This window comes from Oryzias latipes, chromosome 19, assembly GCF_002234675.1.
Source record: "Oryzias latipes chromosome 19, ASM223467v1".
NCBI lineage: Eukaryota > Metazoa > Chordata > Actinopteri > Beloniformes > Adrianichthyidae > Oryzias > Oryzias latipes.
In genome coordinates, this window is record NC_019877.2 from 19,237,337 (window position 1) to 19,260,485 (window position 23,149).

At 41.6% G+C, this 23,149-nt stretch overlaps 2 protein-coding genes across 5 annotated transcripts in view; one reads left to right on the plus strand and one right to left on the minus strand.

The window, feature by feature from the left end:
* Positions 1-14,433, plus strand: part of srcap (Snf2 related CREBBP activator protein) — a 34,011-nt gene extending 19,578 nt beyond the window's left edge. For all 4 annotated transcript variants that reach the window (XM_020711943.2, XM_020711945.2, XM_011488406.3 and 1 more), the window contains 12 exons: positions 425-580; positions 694-1,017; positions 1,324-1,499; positions 1,599-1,912; positions 1,986-2,188; positions 2,722-2,891; positions 3,015-3,211; positions 3,333-3,447; positions 5,711-5,836; positions 5,921-6,097; positions 6,462-6,545; positions 8,902-14,433. In XM_020711943.2, coding sequence (XP_020567602.1) covers positions 425-580; positions 694-1,017; positions 1,324-1,499; positions 1,599-1,912; positions 1,986-2,188; positions 2,722-2,891; positions 3,015-3,211; positions 3,333-3,447; positions 5,711-5,836; positions 5,921-6,097; positions 6,462-6,545; positions 8,902-13,122 — 6,263 coding nt within the window. In that variant the 3' untranslated portion in view covers positions 13,123-14,433. The remainder of the gene's footprint in view (positions 1-424; positions 581-693; positions 1,018-1,323; positions 1,500-1,598; positions 1,913-1,985; positions 2,189-2,721; positions 2,892-3,014; positions 3,212-3,332; positions 3,448-5,710; positions 5,837-5,920; positions 6,098-6,461; positions 6,546-8,901) is intronic.
* Positions 14,434-14,641: 208 nt separating this feature from the next.
* On the minus strand, positions 14,642-21,342 carry LOC101157893 (syntaxin-4). The gene is made up of 10 exons (XM_004080657.4): positions 21,151-21,342; positions 20,707-20,814; positions 19,241-19,340; positions 18,277-18,351; positions 18,135-18,205; positions 17,902-18,010; positions 17,718-17,791; positions 17,312-17,449; positions 17,123-17,233; positions 14,642-15,610 (listed from the first exon to the last, which is right to left on the minus strand). The coding sequence occupies exons 1-10, from the start codon at positions 21,178-21,180 to the stop codon at positions 15,533-15,535; spliced, it is 894 nt and encodes a 297-aa protein (XP_004080705.1). The 5' UTR covers positions 21,181-21,342; the 3' UTR covers positions 14,642-15,532.
* Positions 21,343-23,149: the final 1,807 nt, after the last annotated feature.

The window sequence follows — 23,149 nt, forward strand, 5'->3', positions numbered from 1 at the left end:
GACTGGTTCAGGGTTAGAAAAACAATTTTTCAAAACAAATAGTATTTACTTAGAACATACAATATTAGTTAATCTACGGCGTTCATTTATTTTGTTTTATTGAAATTTTCTTGTTTTTGGATAAAGCCTAATTATAGCATTTTCTGTAACTTTTCAATGTAAGAATTGGTATTTTGACAAATGAAAAAATACATCCTAAAAAATAAAAATAAAAACTAAATTTTAATGGAATTGATTAAGGAGTTTTGCAGTGACACCTGGCTTTTTTCAATATATTTCTGTTGTTTGCAGAATTGTCATTGATTTACAGTCAACCCAGAAAATTAAATTCAAACAAATGTCCGATGTTTATAAATTAAACTCATGACGATTGTTGTCTTTGTAATACAGTCCTAGGGTAAGTTTTCTGTCTTTGTCTTTGTAGGTAACGTAATGCATCTGGTAACAAGCGGGACGCAGCATCACATTATCAGTCAGCCAGCACAGCTGACTGTCCAGACAACAAGCCACACCCAGTCTGCAAACACGCCCTCCACCACCCCACCACCAAACCGACTGCAGCAGAACGTCTCCTCTCAAGGTATTTGACTCTTCTTTCTGTCTCTTTATTTCAGCCACGACTCCCAGACGTTGAGGTCGATTCAGGTCAGAGATCTTGTCCTTAAACTCATGACAGCCTATTTTTGTTTTTAGCACCCTCAACAATGGTGAGCAGCCAGGGAGTTGTGAAGATCGTTGTTCGTCAACCAGCAGGCAAGGAAGGTGTGCCTGTGCCCACACTGGCAATGGCCCCTTCTCCTCGTGTTGCTCCCCTGGCACCCTCACACCCACAGATCAGTGCTACCCCCGTCAGAAACACTGCTCCACTGCAAATAGCCCCACGCACGCTTGGCCCTGCTACTGCCCACTACACCATAGCCCCTCCAAGGAACCCTAGCTCAACTCCTAACCACCCCCAAACCCCCCGCCCCGTCCTTAAAGTAGTGCAGCCGCCTTCAACCAGCACCGAGCAGCCAGGTGAGAGCACAAGTGATTTGAATTCTGTCTGGGCTTTATTTGATTTCAGTGTCCATGCTTAGAAAACAGAGCTGGGTCAAACGGTCTTCCGTGAGTCTTTTCCTGGGTCAGAAAACTTGTATAAGTGTGCTTCTTGAAATTGAGTAAATATGTAAACGCAAACGAAAAAGCTACAAAAATGATGAGCAAATGTTTTTGGTGAGAAACGAGGAGTTTTAAGCCCTTTTGATATTAATCAAAGCCCATTTGGTTTTACCCTCAAAGTTGTAGCAGCCATGTTTTACACTTTGTGTTTAATATTTACAGTCTTGGCTCTGCCCACCCCCTCAACAACTGTGCCCAAGTCTTCTACCGAAACAAAGGACAATGGCAAAAGCGGCGAAGCACCAGGTACCACAAAGTCCAAGCCTGGTGTTCGACCAAAGGTTAACCCCCCACCTCGACGGGTTCCCCGCCCCCCTCCCCGCTCTCCTTTTTATGTGGTAAGCAGTAGATTCACATAGTAATGTGGAGTCGATACCAAAAATGTTGGATTTTTTTCTTTTCTTCTTGAACTTCGCATCATTATTTTTCTTCAACAGTCATGGCTGGAAAAAACCCTCAAAGACCAGATCAAAAGCCGACTGGACCTCATCTCTCGAGTCAACGATCATCATTGCGGCGTAAAACCAGTGTATGGCGTGGAGGTTCTGGACTTTCTGACATTTCTACCTGGTCCTCATCCATCTCCTGCTGCTTTGAACTCTGGAGGAGAGTGGAGCCGATCGGGTCACAGCAGCTGTTTGTTTGCTCAGTGGCAGAACAAGAACAACTTCTGGTTTCAAAGCCTTGCTTTAAAGGAGGCCATCCACAGCATTGAGGAACGGCTGCAGCTTCTCAGCCATACCATAGACAGGCAAGCTCTGATACGTTTTTCCTTATACCTTTATTAAAGCTGTAACTTAACCAAGCTGTTTTCTGTCGTTTAGGTTTACATTTGTGATTCCTCCAGTCGAGGCGTCTCCGATCTCCATGCACTGCTGTCATCCTCCTCCCTCCCTGCACCACGAGCAGGAAATCTTTTCATCCACGCTTTCAGCTTGCGTTGCTCCTCTGACTCGGAGCCTTCATCGTATCCAGTGTAACATGAGGACTCAGTTCCCTGATCTTAGGCTCATACAGTATGATTGTGGTGAGTTTTTAACATCTTTTGGTTAATTAGTGCAGAAAATGTAGAAGAAGTTGAAAGAAATCAGCTTTAAAATACTGAATCTGCTCGGTAGTGGGCTATTTACCGAAAAACGTGTCTGAGACTTCAGATGTTTTCTCAGAGATTTTTGTTTCTTAAGACCAGAGGATTGAAGAAAGGACTTGTTTCACAATTCAAGAACAAAATCGCCTAATTATCTTAAATATTTGCTCATTATCCCAGATAACAAAAGCTTAAAACACCTAAACAAAGGAAAATTGTGAATTTAAAAAAAGCTACATTTCTTGTTTTCATTACCAAAACCTTTTCATTTCTAATTGTAATAATAAATGTACTTAAAAAGTAGAAGTTTATGAGAATTAAAGATTTAATTCAGTTAAATATTTTCTGTATTGGTGATGCAGTTTTAGTCTACAGGGTTTATTTATTTAAAAAACCGTCACACCATTGTTTTTAGAGTCAAAAATGTATTCGATGTTGCTTTGAACTTTCTTTTCTCTGTCCTATTTTTTCAGGTAAGCTTCAGACTCTCCATGTTCTGCTGCGAAAACTGAAGTCGGAAGGGCACAGGGTGTTGATATTTACTCAGATGACGCGCATGTTGGACGTGCTGGAGCAATTCCTCAACTACCACGGTCATATTTACTTGCGCTTGGATGGCAGCACTCGAGTAGAACAGAGACAGGTCAGTCTTATACTTGATGGCAGCAGGATATTTAAGTTTTCATCACTAAACAGTCAGGAAGCAGAGCTCTCCTGTCTGATGATGATGACGATTCCATGTTGCTCTTTTCTCTTTCCTCCACAGGCCCTCATGGAGCGCTTCAATGCAGACCGCCGGATCTTCTGCTTCATTCTGTCAACTCGCAGTGGCGGTGTGGGCGTGAACCTGACCGGAGCAGACACAGTAGTGTTCTACGACAGCGACTGGAACCCCACCATGGACGCTCAGGCACAGGACCGTTGCCATCGAATCGGCCAGACCCGGGACGTCCACATCTACAGGTAAACCCCCCTAACTGAACAAACAGATTTTTTTTGTCTGACTTTTATTTTCATCTTTTCAACAAAAACAAAAATCCACACTATTTGCAGCTTGTGACGTGAGTTTTAACCTCCTCCTCAGGTTGATCAGTGAGCGCACAGTGGAGGAAAACATTCTAAAGAAAGCTAACCAGAAAAGGATGCTGGGAGATATGGCGATTGAGGGAGGAAACTTTACCACTGCCTTCTTCAAGCAGGTACCATTTTTTTCCCCTTTTTCTCTATTTTTTTTTTCTGTATGTGTGTGAAATATACATGGATGGGGTTCAGTCAGAGCCTCGCATGTGACTGATTAGCTACTTGCATGTTGATCACGTAACAATACATCTTTGTTAATCTGTAAACAAATGCTGTTTTTAATGGATATCCATGATTGCGATGTCTGCAACCTTCAATGCTAAAGAGCCTTTCTGGACAGGTAATTATTCACTGAAAACCCATCGAGAGCCACAAAGTCCTACTTCACCATTTGGAAAAATAAACCTTATGTTTCTGTGATGATTAAAAAAATTGTATTTATATAATGTAGCTTTTAAATATTTACAATAATTAAATTACAATTTTATAAATAAAAAAGTTATTTTGTTTTACTTTTGACAGCAGTACATGCAAATTCCTGTAAAATACACCTTTTGTCAAATAAGATCCTCCTGCTTCAAGAGATTTACTTGAATAAAACATGCAAGAAAGCAAATTTAAACTTGACATTTTCTATCAATATGACAATTTTCTATCAATATAACTTTGGTGTGCCTTCATCCTTTTTCTCTTTTTACTATCAAATATAAACCTGACGACGTTGGTGTAGAATCCAGAGAATATATATACATGTAAATGCAAATACGTATATACGTAAAGAACTTTGCCTCTAAGCAGCAGCTAGACAAAATAAGAATGTGCTTTTTAAGTTTATTCTAACAAGAAACCACTCTAACAGTAAATTACACTTTTTACCATCATTTTTGCTCAGTTATCTGACATGTTAAAAAAATAATTATGAATGAAAAAAAGTAATAAACAATTGAACCCAAACTACAAACCATTATTTATTTAAATCATCATTGTAGTAGGTTTAGGGGATGTCATCTGGACTTGGTTTTAAAGTTGGAAGACGTTTCACCTCTTATTCAAGAGGCTTTGTCAATTCTGAAATAGCTGGTCTAAGAGCTGGTATATATGCGCTCATTGGGGGAGGAGTTAGACCTGAAACTGGAGGTGTTGTCATTTGTTGGAAAGAAGAAGGAAGAGCAACATATCCACCAAGCCCTCCGAACCTGTGGATATCCCAAGTGGGCATTCACCAGATCCCAACATACAGGAAAACAAGACAAGAAGGAACAAGAGCCGAAACGGAACAGTATTTCAATTCCATATATCTCAGGCCTGTCTGAAAAACTTAAAAGGATTTTCAAACAACATAACATCCCAGTTCATCTCAAACCAGTCAATACCCTCAGACAGAAACTGGTTCATCCAAAGGACAAAATTCCCAGCTACAAACAGAGTAATGTTGTGTACTCTATCCACAGCAAAGAGAACTGCAATGAACAGTATATAGGAGAAACCAAACAACCGCTACACAAGCGGCTTTACCAACATCGCAGAGCCAACCCAAGTGGACCTGAGTCTGCAGTACATCTCCACCTGAAGGCCACAAACCACTCTTTCAAGGACAGTGAAGTCCGAAATAGCCAGAGAGAAAGGATGGTTTGAGCGAGGAGTGAAAGAAGCCATCTTTGTCAAGAAGGATAAACCTTCTCTTAATAAGAATGGTGGTCTCAGGTTTATTCTTCCATCCATCTACGGCAGTGTTTTGAAACCTAAACAAACCAAACCAGTTCCACCTGAGTCGTTAACCGCTGAAAGAGACGACCATTTGGAGAGGGAGTCACTGACTCCCCAACCCCCAGCTGAGGACAAAGGACTATTAACGACCCGAAACCACGTAGGCTAAGTGGACAACACCTCCAGTTTCAGGTCTAACTCCTCCCCCAATGAGCGCATATATACCAGCTCTTAGACCAGCTATTTCAGAATTGACAAAGCCTCTTGGATAAGAGGTGAAACGTCTTCCAACTTTAAAACCAAGTCCAGATGACAACCCCTAAACCTACTACAATGGAACCAACCTGGATGAATGAGAGTCTTCATAGACATGTTAAATCATCATTATTTTTCTTCAAATCCAAACGGCCACATTGGAGAGATAAAGGAGGCTCCAGAGCCTCAAATGACAGACTCCTGCATTGACTATAATCCTTTTTTAAACATGATTTCAAAAACAAATAAACTCCTCAACCCTCTTGATTTATGTGAAGTTCTTAAAGCAAAGCTTAATTGGTTTCATAGCTTTAAGACATGACAACATTTTTAGGAACAATGTTTAGAGAATAGTCATCACAAAAGTTAACCCAACCTTTATCTCCCAAATTCAGTTTCATCTTGTTGTTTGTGTCTCAGCAAACCATCAGGGAGCTGTTTGATGTTAATGATGGTGAGAAGAGGGAGGCGGCAGCGGAATTGTCTGTTCCTCAATCAGAGGAGGAGGAAGGTGTCAACAAGCAAAGCACCACCATTCTGGAGCAGGTTGGTTCTGACATTGCTATGAGAAAGAAGTTGTAGTCCCTGTTGATCATTCCTGTTCTGCTAATGCTCGGATGGTTCCTGCAGGCGCTGTGTCGTGCTGAGGATGAGGAGGATATAGTGGCTGCTTCTCAGGCCAAAGCGGAGCAGGTGGCTGAACTGGCAGAGTTTAATGAGAACATACCGCTGGATGACGGCGGAGAACAGGAGGAGGTGGAGGAGCTTTCCAAAGCTGAACAGGAAATTGCAGCTCTTGTTGAACAGGTAACTGGTGTTAATTAAATCTATTGTCCAACATCTGTTCATTTATATGAAGGCAAAGCTGATTAGTAGTTAAGAAAAGAACTGATTCAGCACACACACATTTTGGGTCAACACAAACTGTCCTGCTTTTAGCTTAACTGATTTTAATATTGTGTCTTTATTCTTTTATTGAGCTCCAATCAGCTTTTATAAGTAGAAAGCAATGGAAGAACTAAATTCTATGAGATTACTTGTTTATATATATATATATATATATATATAGATATATAGATATAGATATAATTAGCATAGACAATTAAAACAGTAAATATGTTCAAAAACCCATTTTGTTTAAACTCTTGCAAACATTGTGTTTTTGCTTCAGCTCACTCCCATTGAGCGATATGCCATGAACTTCCTGGAGGCCTCATTAGAAGATGTGTGCAAGGAGGAGTTAAAGCAGGCTGAGGTAAAGCCGTCCTGATCACTTTTATATTTAAATAAAATAAATGTCAATCCAAATGTTTTTTTTTCTGGATATCTGTAGGATTTATTATGCATTAATAATACTACTACTAATAATAATAATTGATACTTTATTTATCCCACAATGAGGAAATTCTTCTCCGCATTTTGACCAATCCCCTGTGGGGACGACCTGCTCTAGCGCCTGAGCTAAACTGCCGCCCATTAGTGTATTATCTCATAAAGCCCAAATGTTAATCCTAGAATTATGGTGTTTTGCGGTTTCCATTCACAGTTGTCTGTGAAAACCTATTTTTAGAGGAGAAAATACACGAAAAAAGACTTAAACTCACTTTGACAGAAAATTTTTTTTCTTCTGAACTTCATCGTAGCAGTGTGACAAAAGTACTTTGAAACACCACGTTTGCATGAACGTACGTTTTGAGGAAAAAAAGCTACAAAATGGCAACATTTTTCCATGAATTATTTTCCTTAAATGAAGTACCGTAACTAGTTAAAAGGGGTCTAATTTTTTTGTCAAACCTGACCTTAGTTTCATATTAAACATACAACATGGCCGAATCCAAATTCATTCCCTACCCCTACGGCCTTTCCCTATCCCTACATTTAGAAAAAATTGTGTTCCAATCCAGACGGTACCACCACTGGATGACGTCATCAACAGTCGCCGGTTATCTACGTTGGCGTGTAGCTGCCGGCCCTTGGAAAATGCATAACATCGGTTTTATAACTTTAATATAATATAACTTAACTATAATATAACTTTAAAAAGTCATGCAAAAGCAAAATTTAAATACTTACAAATGTAAACTTCTGTGCTTCAGAGCACACCCACATAAAGAAATGCATTCTCCTCTGCGTCCCGCTGCGACAAGGATCACTATGGGGATCGCTACAGCTCCCCCTTTAAAAAAAACAAGTTCAGACGCCACTGAAAATGACCGTACAATTGGAGCAACAGGGAGGAGCCAGAGGGTTAGGGAAAGAATTCTGATTCGGCCTAAATTCAATTCAATTCGATTTTATTTGTACAGTAAACCCTTGTTTATCGCGGGGGTTACGTTCCAAAAAGAACCCGTGATAGGCAAAATCCGTGAAGTAGAAACCTCTATTTTTTTTAACAATTATTATACAATTAAATACTCTGTTATACATTGAAAAGAAGAACAAACCATTTTACAGGCTCAAACATTTGTTTCACAAATCAAAGTACTTTAAAAACGTTTTTTTTTTCAACAAATAACTTCTGTACAGTACTGTCAAATAATAATTTTAATCATCAATGTGAACAGAAGGCTTCAAATCGCGGAGATTAGCCCCGCCCACCGCGACCCGAGAGTAATTGAATTAAACGGGAGAAAATTTAAAATGATCATGAAAAAAATACAAAGTACAAACGGACAAATAGTGGCTCAGGTGTATTTCAATGCTCTTCAGTCTGAGAAGCTGCAGTGTTTTCTCCTTCTCAAGCCCGCGGTGCAGCTGTGTGTGTTTGTTCGGGAGAAGAACATAGTGATTGACAGTTGGTGTCGCTCTTTTTCTATGGGTTTTAGAGAAACAGGAAATTGCAAGATGATTTGCATGTACGTAATTTGGAAAGCTGATTTACGTACGTGTACATATTAAACTGCAACATTATTGACGCGCAGGTAGAGAAGAAGCGGAGTGACTTTTTTAGCCAATCAGAATGCAGAACACAATGCACGATGCAAATCCGTGAAGTAGCGAAACCGTGAAAAGTAAACCGTGATATAGCAAGGGATCACTGTATAGCCCAAATTCACAACAGTAGTCGTCTCGATGGGCTTCGTATCGGTAATTGAAAAAGTTAAACATAACCTCAAAAGGATCATAAATACATAGAATTCAATAGGAAAGTACTAAAATGAACTAACAAACTGAAAAAACTAAACTGGGCATCCCTGCCCTTAGACCCCCCTTCGCGGTAAGGAAAAAAAACGGACTCTGGAAAAAACAAAGAAACCTCAGGCGTGCCCACATGAAGTAGGGATCCTCCCCCAGGACGGACAGGCGATTTACCAGACCTAAATTTAGTCAGTTTATACAGTTGAAGTAATTTGAAATGTGAAAAACTATTTGTTTCATTAAAAGTATCTTTTTTTAAAGAAAGGCGTCAAAATTTTAGTTCTGCAGTAGATTTTTGAAGGTGTTATTTTTATTTTTTTTAATCATTCAATGACACAAAAACTTCAAATTGAGATGGACTTGTTTGTTGCAGGACTTTAACTACTTTAATCAAAACAAGTTATGATAGCTGCTGTTATTAAACATGAATCTGGACTTCATGGTTAGAGTTCATTCCCTTTTTTTATTAATAGGAACAGGTTGAGGCTGCCAGGAAGGACCTAGACCAGGCGAAAGAGGAAGGTCTCATGCTTCACCCTTCATCTGATGAAGACGATGACTTCTCGTCAAAACCAGTTGCCGCTGAACCTCCCCACCCAACTCCTGCTCGACGCGGACGTAAACCCAAGGACAAGACTCTCACTTCAACTCGCGCCAGCGGTCGACTTCGTGGAGCATCACCCGAAATGGAGCCAGAACCCACAAGCTCAAGAGAAGTGCCTGAAAAACTCCGGAGAGGACGAGGATCAGCCAGAGATGGGGCGCCTGCAGCACAGTTTCAAACAGAAGGTCACAAATCATCCTCATCTACAAGGCAACACGATTCCTCCAAGTCCTCGAATGCAGCGTCTCCCTCAAGAGATCAGCATAAATGTCGAGCTCAGCCTAACCGCTCCCATCCCAGCCCAGTGCCTTCCTTCACAACAAGCCCTCCTTCTGGAGGAAAGCAGCAGATGGCTGCAGAGGCTGAAAGTAGAAGTTCTAAAGCAGGGAGAGAGGAAGAGGAGAAGGAGAGGAGAATGTCTGAGTCATCTCTGGACTCCAGCTGTGCAGCAGACCATCTGACAAAAGAGGATGGCGTGTCCCCGCCCTACTCAAGGTCCCCTCGTAAGCGTCAGTCAGCTGATGGAGAAGTGCTGCAGGGCCTGGTTGATGATTCTCCCTCAGCCAAGGTCCTGCGAAAGCTCCCAGGGAGGTTGGTCACAGTGGTGGAAGAAAAGGAACCTCGCAAGAGGAGACGGCGAGGGAGTGACACAGGAGCGGGAGGTTCCTCAGAAGATGTTCCAGTGGAGGAAAACGCTGCTGGATTATTCGATGAACCGCACAAAGAGGACACACCCCAGAGCCCTGATGGAAAGTCCAAAGCAGCTGAGGAGAAATCTCCTCAGAGCCAAAGTTCAAGTTTGCTGATTCATAAGCAGCCCGTCAGAGGTTACCCCCCTTATTCACCGCCACACCTTTCTCCAGACATGCCTGTGCTGAGAAACCTTCCTGTACGATCCCGCATGGCTGCTCAGCTGGGGGAGCAGCAGCACCTGGGCAGGGGAAGAGGTGCAGGCCAATCCAAGAAAACCGACATCTCACCTGGCAAAGACGCAGCTGCAGCCTCCACAGAGTCTACTCCAAATTCACTTGTGACGCCTTTGAAAAGGAAGAGGGGCCGCCCCCCCAAAACTCCTCATGTCTTACCTGAGACGGACAGTAGAGTGACTCCCTCACTACAAGCCACTTCCGTGAACGAGGAAGGAAACCCCCCCATTTCTTCAAAACGTAAAAGAGGTCGTCCTCGCAAAGACTCCTCAGCCACGGTAGACACTGCAGTTGAAGCACAGACCCCCGTTTCCAAAAGCAACGCTGGAGCAGAGCCGAGAGTCCCATCAGAGACCCCCCCTGCTGTGAGCATTAGCACCAGTCAGACCCCCCAGTCTACCAAAGCTTCTGAAATTAAGACCGATTCAGATACATCGTCTGCTTCGGTTAAGGCACCAGCTCCACCTGCATCCCCAGGTACACCTGTACCGACATCCACCCAGGTCTGTAGTTCCACTCCAAATCTCCAAACACCATCAGCTCAGGTTTCATCTCTTGTTCAATGTGCCATCACTGCTGCAGCCCCATTACCCCCAACCAACACCATCTTAACTCCTCTCTCTGGGTCGTTAACAACCGTGGTTTCCACAGCTGCTGCAGAGTCAGACTCTGTCAGCACCATCACTCATGCTCCACCCGTGTCCCCTCCCACTGCAATCACGTCGTCTCCACAGATGAGCACTGCAGTCTCGGAAACCGAAAGTGTTGCCGCTACAGAGAGCTTCCTCACAACTACAACCCCTGCTGTTCAAGACTCAAAACGAGATGTTGCAGCATCTGCTTCACCGCTAACCTCCACCCCGACAACCAGCCAAGAGCTTTCTGAGACTTTATCAAACTCAAATTCACAACAACCTTCGTTCACAGCAACAGAAACTCCTCTGAAAACAAAAGCTGACTCCTCAGACTCCACACCTGAAGTTTCACAGTCAAGCACATCAAACTGTTGCCCACCCGAACCTATCAAGGTTTCTACAGCCACGCCTGCCACAGCACCAGCACCATCTGATGAAGATACGGCTACTAATGCGAGCGCCACTGCACCTCCAATTCCATCAGCTTCACCTGCTTCAACAGATGAGACTGCAGAGCCTGAGAAGTCCTCCACCAACTCACCCAGTCCAGCTCCAGCCAGTGATCTTCTCACAACATCTGTCAGTTCTGCAGCTGAAGAAAAGATTACATTCACGTCTTCACCTGTGGCTACAGAGGAAAGCAGAACATCTGTAACTCCCACTCCACCCCCAACTGCAGAAACCGATGCTGAGATCACACCATCAGCAACAACCTCCACCGATGTCACACTAACTCCCATCACTGTTGCACATTCTCCAGGAGAACCCACAGCTGTAACGTCCACAGCACCTGTTGCCCCAGTTCCTTCAACAGTTGATGCAACCACGGCCGTAAAGAACAAAGAGGTTCTTCCTGTGTCAACCTCACAAAGTGCTGCTCCCAATTCTCCACCTGAAGCTAACTCTGCATCTACAGGAGACTCCAAAGAGGTGTCTGTAACAGCTGACACTGAGGCACCATCAGCTGCTGGCTCTGAAGATGCATCTGTGAAGGAACCTTCAGAGTCACCACAGGAGGACACAGCCACAGACACGGAAGTAGACTGCATGCCGGAAAGCCAAAGGGTTGAGAGTTCACCTGAGACCAAACACTCCGAGTCCGGAAAAGGCAAAGAGGGGATGAAGGAAACAGAAACGACCACTCATCAGAAGGAAGAGCCTAAGCAGCAGTCAGTGGAGGATGGAAAACACCAGAAAGATCTCAACCAAAAAAGATCACTCAGTCGGCAGAGTAGCCAGGAGTCTGCTTGTTCCTCCTCGCCGTCATCTGGGTGTTCAACATCCACCCTCACTCGTCACGCCCACCATAAAAGGACTTATGAAAACCGACACCCAGCCAAGAAGAGGCGGATAGACGTCACATCAGAGGGAGAAGCAGAGAACAAAATGGAGAAGAATGAGGAAGGAAGTGAAAAGGAAGGTACCACCACCGCCCCTCGAAGGAGGCGGTCCAGGTCTTCCTCTTCCTCCTCAGACTCTGACAGCAGTGAGAGCAGGAAGCGGATGACGCGTTCGGCTAAGCTCAGGCTCCGAGATGAGGAGACAGAAAAAAGCCAAAAGGGTAGTAAGGCGACAAAACCTGCCCAGAACCCGGACAGAACCGCTTCCAATGCTAACACATCTACAGGAGGGGAGTCGGGCAGTGACTCTTCGTCTGTCAGGATTACAAGGAAGAATGCAGCGTCTCAACCTGTGCAGGACAGCAAGGCTCAGACCAATGTGAAACCCTTGCTGCCTCCTGAGCCGGAGGTTTTGGGAAAAAGATGTTCAGCTCTAAATGCTGCAGCCAAACTTCTGGCAATGAAAGGCAGGGTGGACACTCCAGGCCACACTACACGCAAAGACCCAGGAGCCAAGCCTACCGCCACTTCCATCGCCTCTTTAGCGGAAAAGAAGCCTGTGCCGGCCTCGTCTCCAAGCAACTCGGTTAGTCACCATAAAAGTGCTGGCAGCAAACCTTCAACACCTAATCAGACGAGCCGCCCTCCATCCCGCTCCACCAGACGCTGTCCTGGAGATCTGGTTCCCCCTCTAGAAATGGAGTACAAAAAGCCCAAAACGGAGGACAAGGACGGTGTCGGGAAGAAGGCTTCAAGACGAAAGGAAGGGGAGGGAGAGAGGCCGTCCTCGTCGCGAGGAAACAGCGCCTGCAGCAGCATCAGCAGCGACGGCGAGGGTGGCGGCCGCAGCAGCAGAAGCCGCAGCAGCAGCAACAGCAGCCAACGCACCCACAGCGTCAGCTCCCAGAACACTGAGCACAGGTCCTCGCGCTCCCGCGCCACCTCCTCTGGGAGCGACAGGGACCGCAGCTCTGAGCGGGCCAAGAGCAGGGACAGAAAGGAGAGACATGGTCAAAGAAGGGAGAGCAGGTCGCAGAAACTCCCTCCGGAGCTCACAAGCAGCTCAGGGACCGAGGGGACTCCGGACAGGGTGCTGCGGAGCGTTGCCGCCCTGGCAGCGGTGCAGGCGCGCTCACCAGCTGCAAGCACTCGCTCCTCCTCTGGTCAACAGCGCAGCAGCAAGACGTGAAGTGGGCAAAGGAAAACAAGACAAGAAAAAGAAGAGCGCACGCAAGAGTGTCGCAAAGCACGATAGGAGAGCATAACTCTGGTTGCTGCTTTGCCTCCACTCTCTGAGGAAACGATGGGAAGAAGTGCTGCATGGGCCAGGACCTCCTACCTCTTGGGCCTTCATCAGCTTTGAATGTTTGGGGGGGTGGAGGCTCAGGGATGCTGGACTGACAAGCAGTGTAGTGCAACCATGAACAGTTGTAGGTGGTGCAGTGGATGAATTCACCACCAGGCGCAAGAGGTAACAAGCGGGTTAATACATGTACTGTAATCATTAGACTGGAACTCTGTGTATTCAGACAGATTTATTCGATTCCCTCTATTGGAGTTCCAGCGACCAGCTGAATCGAGAGTCTGGAGGTTTTAGGACGGTTGATTTTTTGAGGATGGGTGAAAGGTTTGGTCAGCTGTTTCTTTGTAGTCAGTTGATAAGTTATGCATATTTTAATGTTTCTTTCCTGGTATTAGGAAGAGAAAAAACAGGCCTGTCAGTGTGGCTGTACTATGCTGGAGCTCGTCTTTGCTTGGGCCCCTTCATCAAGTCATTTGTGTTCTTTGAAAATCCAGCCTTGCATTTTTCATTTGCACACTCAAAAAAAAAAAAGAAGAAAAAAAATAGTAAAAATAAAGAAAAGGCCCTCAGCCTTTGAACACATTGTGGTGTAGTGACATGTTTGTACATCAACTAAAGTCAGTTAATTGGTTCCTGGTAACTCAGTGTATCTCAACTGTTTGGAAAATGTATTTTTTTGAATATCCTATCTTTACAACAAGTTATCGCTGCAATCCACTTCATGCATTTATTTTGAAAGGGCAAAAAGAAGTGCCTCTTCGGCCAAAATGGTTTTCAACCTTGAATTGCCTTGTGAAGCACACGGCACTGGGGTGACGAGTTCATTCAAAGAAACTCAAGCCCCCCCCACACCTCTTGAAAGCCCCCCCTAGCATCAGTGCTATCCTAATTGTCTGATTTTCCACCAAACAGTTTGCCATTCATCGCTCTTGGGTCATGTATAAAAGGAAAAGAAATCACATTACATGAATAAAATGTGAATAAATTTACTGGTGCAGTTCCAGATGACTGTAATTGTCGATTTAATTTTGAGCAAAGGTGATTATTACCTGGGGGGGTGGGGGGGGTGGGGGTAATGGGTAGTTCTGGTGATGGTCTTCTGATTTCTTTTGCCGCATTCCTTTGATCCCTTGTAATTCCACATTGTTTTACTTGAAAACTAAGACAATTACAGTTGAATAAAAAGACCAAAAATTAGTGACGGTTTGGTGTTAAAGGTTTGTCGCTGTATTTCTGGTACATGTGTGGTCAGAACGTTTAAAGGAAAAGACTTCAGTCTCACTTCCTGGAGACTTTTTCATGTCATGAAAGTAGATTTTTAAGCCCAGATGCCACGACTCAACTTCATGCATAAATTAAAACCGTTTAGATGTTTATAAAGAAAAAAAAGCTGACAATGACAAAGTAAAGGCAGAGTATTTTATTTAAAAAACCAAATATTACAATGCTTTAACAGCTGAACAGTGGGAAAGTTGTCTCCTTCAGCTAACCTGGAGCTAGATGTTGTCATTTTGTCTCTCAGCAGGTCGTCTGAGTGTCAGGAGGTCACAGAAACCCTCAGAAGGGTTTGGCAAAGAAAGCTGTGCCGAATCTTTATTAAGAGGCTACAACAGATCAAAAATCCATCCCTTCTTGACAGTGTTGGTGCTCAGCATCACATTCTTAAGTAGACAGCATGGAGAAGGCACAGTTCTGAAAAGTTAAGGCTTAGTTATGAAACAACTCATTTTAGTAGCAGCTTAGAATGTTTTAATAAATACAAACTGGGGTTGGCCTCGTTGGTGCTAAGGGATTTACTTTTCCCTATTTACACTTGGAAGTCCAAATGCTCAAGATAAAAAAAAATCTCTGTATGATCACAATCTGTTATTTACAATATTAGTCTGTTTTCCGTTTATAAAAACCTGTTAAACTGATTTTTACAGTTTCACAGTGGAAGCGTAACAAAAGTGAACAGATTTCCTGAGATCAATACTGCAACTGCATTTTTTAAGCTCACTTTCTGTCTTTCTGTGAAAAATGGGGGTTAAACAGAAGAAATCAGGAACGGTATGTTAGTTTTGCAGGAAGAGACTCCTTCCTTAAACAGAAATGAAAATGCAAACATAACTGAAAATCTGACCCAAAAAAAAAACGCTTCATTACAGAAAAATGACTTGGAAGGTGAGGAATAGAAAACAAAAATGTTCAGTGACTAAATTCACCTGTGTGGACTCCTCTTACACACAAAAAATGTATAGATAATTTATATTCTATGTATCCAACATGCTGCAGGCAGTGTCAGCGTCCGCTTTTACTATGTGAACGTGGACACGACGGCGATGACAATAATGAGGAGGAGGATGGCACAGCAGATTGCGATCCAAAGTTTTTTCTGCAGTAAAAAGAAGAAACGGTATCAAACAGGTTGGTATTACAAAAAAAAACAAAATCAGATATACACAAAATATTTGCATGAAATCAGGGATCAAAAATAAAAGCTAACCTTAAATAGTTGAAGCTCTTAAAAGAAGAACTATACACTTCTGGTAAATTTGCAATAGCATTTTTTAAATTAAATTAAGTATCTGAAGGACCACAAATTGAGCTAAATCTCTCCACAACATCCTACCAAAGTGGAATAAATGATTCACATAACAGCTGCTTTCAGAAACTGAGCTCTTCTGCAGCCGTCTGTGCAACTGAAAATGTAAAAAGACATTTTTATCCATCGCCTTTGAAGTTAATTCTCAATTTTTATAAACACCTGCAGAATGTAAAGCGTTTGGAGACGGAACCACTGATCTAATTAGCTGGTGATGACATCCCACCAAACTTTAAAACATGGCTTTTTGAATGTGAACTGTTATAACAGGGTTAAAAACTGTTGATCTGAAAATACGAGGACTTCTGATTAGTTCAGGTTTTAAACCAAATGAAGGCAGAAAAAACTGATAGAAACATTTTAAAACCTCTGCCACTCTCCCAAGTCCCCATGACTACATATTTATGCTTCAGTCTGACTAAAGATACTTTAGAATGTTTTGATTTTTGAATGAAAAAGGGACTACATTGATAAACTACTGCTGCTCTGCAGACCCCATGTCCTAGAAAATGACTTTTCTTTTAAATAATTTGGCTAAAAACAGCATAATCCTAATTAAAAGACTAAACGAATCAAAAGATGATTGGAGTGGGGGTTTAAATTTTAGGATGAGTCTGGAGACTCAGTGTTTTGGTTTGTCAAAAGCAAAGAATGAGACGTTTGATCCGCTCTCTAAAATTGAAACCTTTGCACACAATTGTGAAAGTGAGATTTAAAAAAAAAAAAAAGGAGAACTGCAAAGTTCTTTAAAAAAATAAAATTTCAAAAGCATTTCTATTTGTGTTTTCAACAAATCTAGCGAGGCCCAAACAGGATCTCTCCCAAATTGGATTCATACCAAATCTGACTCTATCACATGCTTTTTTACAAATAAAACTCATTTTATGGGGTGGACAGTCAGAAACTTTTGTGCATGAAGCACCGATCAGGTGTGTGCCGGTTAGGCTCTTTGAAGTGATGCTTTGTAGGGACTGATTGAGTGCAACAGGTGAGGCCAGACCATATGTCAAGTCATTTAGTGTACCTTCTCAACCATGCCAGGATAAAAAAATGAATATATTAGTTATCAAACTTTAGTCTAAGTTAAAGCAAAATTTGGGTCATAACTCATTTCTGTCACCAACTCTGTATTTTCAGTTTTTTTATACCTTTGATTAACCCAAAATGTCAAAGTTTTAAACAAATTAAGAAACTCTGTGAATGTCAGAATATCGAGGATTTATTTGTTTTGAAACAGGAAGTCAGAAAAATTCAGCTTCCTGTTTTGCACTGGGTTCAAAATGCTCCATGATTTACACCTACCTTGCGAGCTTTGTTCTGATATGTGACGGCCTGTTGCGTGTTTTTCGCTGCGCTCTCCACGTAGTCGGACGACTGCTTGATGTTCTCTTCGATTCTGTTGACCATCTCTCCCTGGAAGACACAAAAACGCCATGATGGAAACCTATATCGGATGGAACCAGCCTGAAGGTCTGTTGGTGTTTGTGATACCTGAGCCTCCACCTCCATGGCGAGGTACTGGAACATGTCGTGCAGGTCTCTGACGCTCCGCTCCAGCTTCAGGATCTCATCGTGCCGCGACTCGATCTCATTTAGGGCTTGTTTAGTAGCTTTTGCATCATTTAAAATCTGTGAGCCACAAAAAGGTCCAATAAGTAAAGGAAAGAACCCAACCGAGCTGGGTGTTTGGGCTAACATCCCTCTGAGGAAGGCTGCACTAAGCATGGGTCTTCACGCCTCAGCTACTGTGACACTAAAGTCTGTTTCTTACCAAATCTGCTGTCCAGTTAGAGCAATTCGAGAGGTGACAAGAGAGCAAACCTATCATGACATGTTTCTGAGTGATGGAAAACAGCTGCAGCGTTTCCATGACGACACCTCTCGCACATCTACTCACATTTTGAGTGAAAACATCCGTTTGGCCGTTTTGAAGCATCGTGTCCAGTTCCTCTTCTGTCACGTTTGTGCCGGCTGGAGACAGAACCAATCAAACAGTGAGTCACATGTTCACAAAAGCACAGGTGAGGAAATACTTCGACGTCCCTGAACACCAACAGACGGCCTGGGACAAGAAAGCTCACTTATTTTAAGCTGCCTCTGTATTCTCTCCACGTTGCGATCTCTGTACTTGGCCTGGATGGTGTTGCAGTGGCCCATTAGCTCCACAAACTCCTTGGAAAGTATGGCATGCTGGGAAAAACAGACCAATTTATTTCACACAAGCAGCAAGGAGGATGCAACAGTCTAAATTTCTGCATTTAAGCCTATTCTGTCAAATAGATAAAATTATTGTTTAAATATGTAAAGATGCTACCTGAGTGCGCTGCATCCGGACATTTATGGGAATATATTTGCCATCATCGTCCGACTTTTTGGATTCAATACCTCAGTTGAGACGAGAAGAAACTTAAGTGGTTTGAAGACAAAATTCTTGATTTGAACTCCCAAATACTCACTTTTCAGCTTCCTCTGGATCTGGCTCGCTAATATTTTGATCTCTTCTCGAAGAGTTTGAAGCTCTTTCTTCATACCTAACCCGAGAGGAAAACAGCATTCATGAGCACAGATCCTCAGTTTGAGAGTTTTCTGAGCAGCACGCCGTGGTCGAAATAAAACACACAACGTCAGAAATTGAATGCAACTGGAGTCTCAGGATGACATTTTTTTTGTAAGATGTGTGGAAATCTACGAAATACCACTAAAGTTAGCTGCATCAGTTCAACACATTTACCACAAAAAAAAAAGAAACAACAAAAAAGGAGAAGAGAAAGAAGAAGGGTGTGTTGAAAATGTCAAAATAATTGTCCTCTTTTTTATGATTTATTTTTGTCTTGATACTGTGAGTAAACGTTAGGATTTAAAGACAGAGAGAAGGGAGGAATTTATGTTTGTATTTCTTATTTCTTTCACAGCTCCAGCAGAGACATTTTGGACGGTACAAACAAGTTGTGGGCTCCTGCCATGTGTTTGGCCCAAAACAAACCAAAGTACAAGGAGATATTCATAAAAATGTTTTTAAAAAATTGTTTTTTATTATTATATTCCTTTCATTTTTGACCACCTTTGTGTGCTAAAGTATCTGCCACTGAGAAAAATCACTAAATCAGGAGTTGATTGATCAGCAGAGAAGCATCAGACACCCTCATGAAAGGAGCTCCCTTAATTGCATTTTGGAAGAAGACGACAAAGAAAAACATGTTCACTGCGATCCAATAGAGAAAACTAATCTGTAACATATTTGGTGCCCTCATTGAGCCTAAAAATCTGATTGGAAAGGCGCCCCCAACTAGCCCCGCCTTACTCTGGTGGGATCCCTGTGAAAAATCTGGAGAAACGTCGTTCTAATCCTAAAGTGCAACTACACTGATCCTCTGTTACAAAATGCAACACGAATTTATCAAATTCATAAAGTTGACGTACTCTCCTCTGGCAGCGCCACGCCCAGCACCGTCTTCTGTTTGTTCTCCAGCTCTGACACCATCCTCTTTAAGTTCTGCAACCCCTCGTGGATTTCTTGCACCTTAGAAAGAAGTTTGTAAAGTTTTAGGATTAACAGGCAAAATCATCTTCCCAGACAAACAGCTTTAACTGCAACTGTAACATCCTGACCTTTTTTGATCAGAAAACTTCAATTAATGGGTTGGGAAATGCAGTGTTTGTATAAAAAAAAAAGAAATCCAAGGAAATATTAGAACAAAGATCCCTCTGCTGACTCTTATTTTAGAATCTTCTCAAGGTTTATAGATCATAATGGATCCTTGACTTTAAATAAAATCCATAACTGCCTTGACTTTATGATTTCATCTCTCTTTACTTAGTTTATTTTGATTTCCTCACAAATGGTTTGGATTGAAAGACATGCTCAGAAACTTTTGCCATCTTGATGGTATCTGACTCCAGCCTCCCTCAAAGAAAAACATCTGAATTTTAAAAATATAAAGAAATTTGGAGAAAATAGAAACACCATTATTACAAACCAACACCTTTGAACATGTTTCATTTAACTGATACAAAAAGTATCCTAAGATTTTCTAATGTGAGAAAAAAGTCAGTTGGATAAACAACTGTGTGTTATTGTTGGTGTCCGTCTGACTCTTTCACTCAGCCAAACTAAAATAAAAACCTGAAAAGAGGATTTCTGTTGCTAAAGCCCTTTTATTGTTTGGGGGGGGGGAAATGCTTAGCATAGAAATTATTTTTTCCAAACAATTAAAGTTCAATCAAAACTTAAAAAACCTAAAAAGTTAAACCGTGATAATATATGGAAATGCTTCTCTTTACTTCTTTCTGTTTTAATGTTTCTCTTCTAGATCATTATAACTACAGTTTGCAACAAGTTGAACATCATGATCATAATTTATAGCAGCTTCTATGACACTTTATTTAAACTTTCTTTTCAGAGATTTTCAAAATAAAACATGGCATTTCTTTCCCCTCACTGTAAAAGTAATGCTGCTTTCGTGGACAGTTGGTAAACTGTAGCATCAAATAATAAGTGGAGGTCTTACACACTAAAGATGGCTACAATCAACTAAAATGTCAAAACTTTATGGACATCTGCATTTTTCCACTAAAAGTCTTTTATTTATATTGTTAAGTGCAGCCCTACATACAGGCCAGTGTTTGTTGTCCGTTAATGTTTCACTCATATTTAAAGCTTCATAGTTGACCTTTTATATTTATTTACTTTCCTTTTGTTCTGGGATTAGAGGAGAATTTAATGTCGGCAAAACAATTGTGTGTGTTACAGCTAAACCTTCAGCTCTGTCCTCTGTCTCATAAACATGAAGCAGAGGCCCATTGGAGGAGCATTTCCCAGGACATCCGGTATCTGATAATACTACAAATCATTTGGAGGAGCCCAGATCGAAAACTTGGATGATCACCTTTTTGAAAAAAGCCTCATTCTCCTTATCTTCCTTTGTTGAAGAGCTGCCAGGTTTGCTCATCAAAGCCGTTTTCTCCTCGTTCTCCTCATCTGAGGCCTCGGCTTTCTGCGGTGAGGTGGACAGAAACACACAAGAGGAGGATGAAACAGAGCTGTGTGAAGGTGCCGGTTCAGATCTGCAGCCGGGAGCCCTGCCCTTATCCCGGCCTGACAGCTTCCTTGGAGGAAGAACTCAAGCGGACGTTAGCAAAGCAATATCGCCACAAGTGCTTCCAAGCGTAGAAAATAAGGGGGGGGGGGGGGTATATTGTTTTGCTCTCATATGCGGGCTTACAGTTAATAAATAATCAGAGACCGAAGCATTTCAAAGTTCACTTAAACAATCAATACAGCTAGGTTAGCAAGCTAACGCTATTGCTAACACACCAACTTTAAAACTTACATTATCTAACTCTTTTGTTCGATCCCGCATTTTTGATGTCGATGTTCAGAGTTGGTGTCGGAAACGCTGCGAGCACGCGGCCGAGGAAGGACAACGGTTCCCAAGCAACAAAAGCTGCGGACTTTCCACTGCTGTCATTCAGCAAGTTTAACTCCAGAGCAACAGTTCTCACAGTTCTTCCTCTGCGGTTCAAACAAACAGAATTTAATCGATGGCGCCCCCTTGTGACAGACACCTTTACTACAGGCAACAAAACCTGCTTTGGTTTAATTCAATTGGAATAGCCAGAACCATACTATATTTGTACGACGGAGTATTAGAATTGACAGAGTATTACTATATTACTTATGATTATATACTATTATTTTATATTACTATTGACAATAAGAATAAATAGCAAATATGATTATGAAATTATAATATAAATATGAGAACGAAGTCGTAAAATTGTGGGGAAAAAGTCAACATTTACCAAAAATAAAGTTGAAAATGTATTATTTAAAAAGGAAAAAGTCATGTTTTTTTAAATTAAGGTTATAACTTCATGAAACTAAAGTTGTGCAATTACAAAAAAGAAAACAAAAAAGAAAAAATCATAATCAAAGTGATAGATATTCATCAAATTTCTCTGCAACATCATTTAAACAGGAACCATTTAATTGTCATAGTTGAAAATTTTTAAAAACTAAATTTAACACTTTACTTAAGAAAAAAAGCATGACATCTCTTTGAAAATTGCAAGTTTTTACAGTTTAAACATATGACTTTATTCTTGAAAATTGTAAAATTTCTTTTTGATAATTGCATGACGTTTTTGTAGTAATTGTTTTCTTAGTTCTTCTAAAATGTAAACTTTTTGTATTTTACACCTTTTTTCATATATAAATGTTAATTTTTCTGCTTTTATAGTGGCCATAATACTTTGTTGTTCATTTGACATATGAACAAAATAATATGAATCAAACATTTTGTCAAATTAAAAATTAAAACAAGAGTTAAAATAAGAGTGAACAGAGATAATACCCAGCAACAATCTCTCTCCACTCTTTCACATATTCTGTCGCCTCCTCTTTTATTAAGTTTTTTGGGAATTCCCTAAATTACACATGCGCTGAGCTCTAAGGAGTGGAAGACAGATTGAACACAACTGCAGCGCCATCAGAAAATATTAATTGCAACATGTCCATCTTATCACAGTCTCCCCACATCATCTTTGGACCTGCAAAGCCTTTTCTCACGGATAACTGACACAGAGCGTCCTTTGATTCCGGTCTTGACACAGATACCACATAGTTCTCATGCTGATCTTGGGAAGACGCTAAGATAGTCGGTTTCCTCCCAAGAGTTTCACCTTCACCTTCCTGTGAAACAGAACTTGGACACAAACACTTCTGCATGTATGATTATATTACCTATAGAGCTAGGTAATACATAAAAGCAAATATGAGATAACTTACCGGTATATACATTTTTCTAACACATATATTAAATCTTATTGCTTTACTTTGAAGAACATGATTTATCTTCTGTGCCACACATTATCTCTAGATTTTAGTGCTAACCATAACCTCTTTGTTCTGGGATTTAACTTGATGCAGATTTTTTGAGTGCAAACCATCAACAACTGCTGCTGAAGAGTGCCAGAACAAAGATGCATGACCGCCAAATCATCAGCATAAAGCCTGTGATTAAACTACACACCCACTGTCATGCATTGAGCTTCCCAAAGATGTTGTCCTCATCAAAAGGTATAGAGGGCAGCCTTGTACCCCAAAAGGATAAGTGTAACCGGTCGCTTTCTGCGTTGTGCTGGTTAATATATGGTGTGACACAGTGTTACCTCTTGGAGAGAAGCCTCCCTTTATTCTGGTAATAAAACAAACAGAAAACAATACACTGTGTGATCCTGCCCACTCCAGTTCCTATACAAACAAAACAAATCGACATTTAAGCTTTAACAGTGAATCCCCAAAATATCTCTCCTGAACCATCAATCCCT

Coding starts and splice junctions, on each gene's coding strand:
- LOC101157893 (XM_004080657.4), bottom strand. CDS start 21,180: ATGCGGGATCGAACAAAAGAGTTAGATAAT. Junction 18,352..19,240: donor CGTGGCGCTGCCAGAGGAGA/GTACGTCAACTT, acceptor CTCTCGGGTTAG/GTATGAAGAAAGAGCTTCAA. Junction 17,234..17,311: donor CCATGGAGGTGGAGGCTCAG/GTATCACAAACA, acceptor TGTGTCTTCCAG/GGAGAGATGGTCAACAGAAT.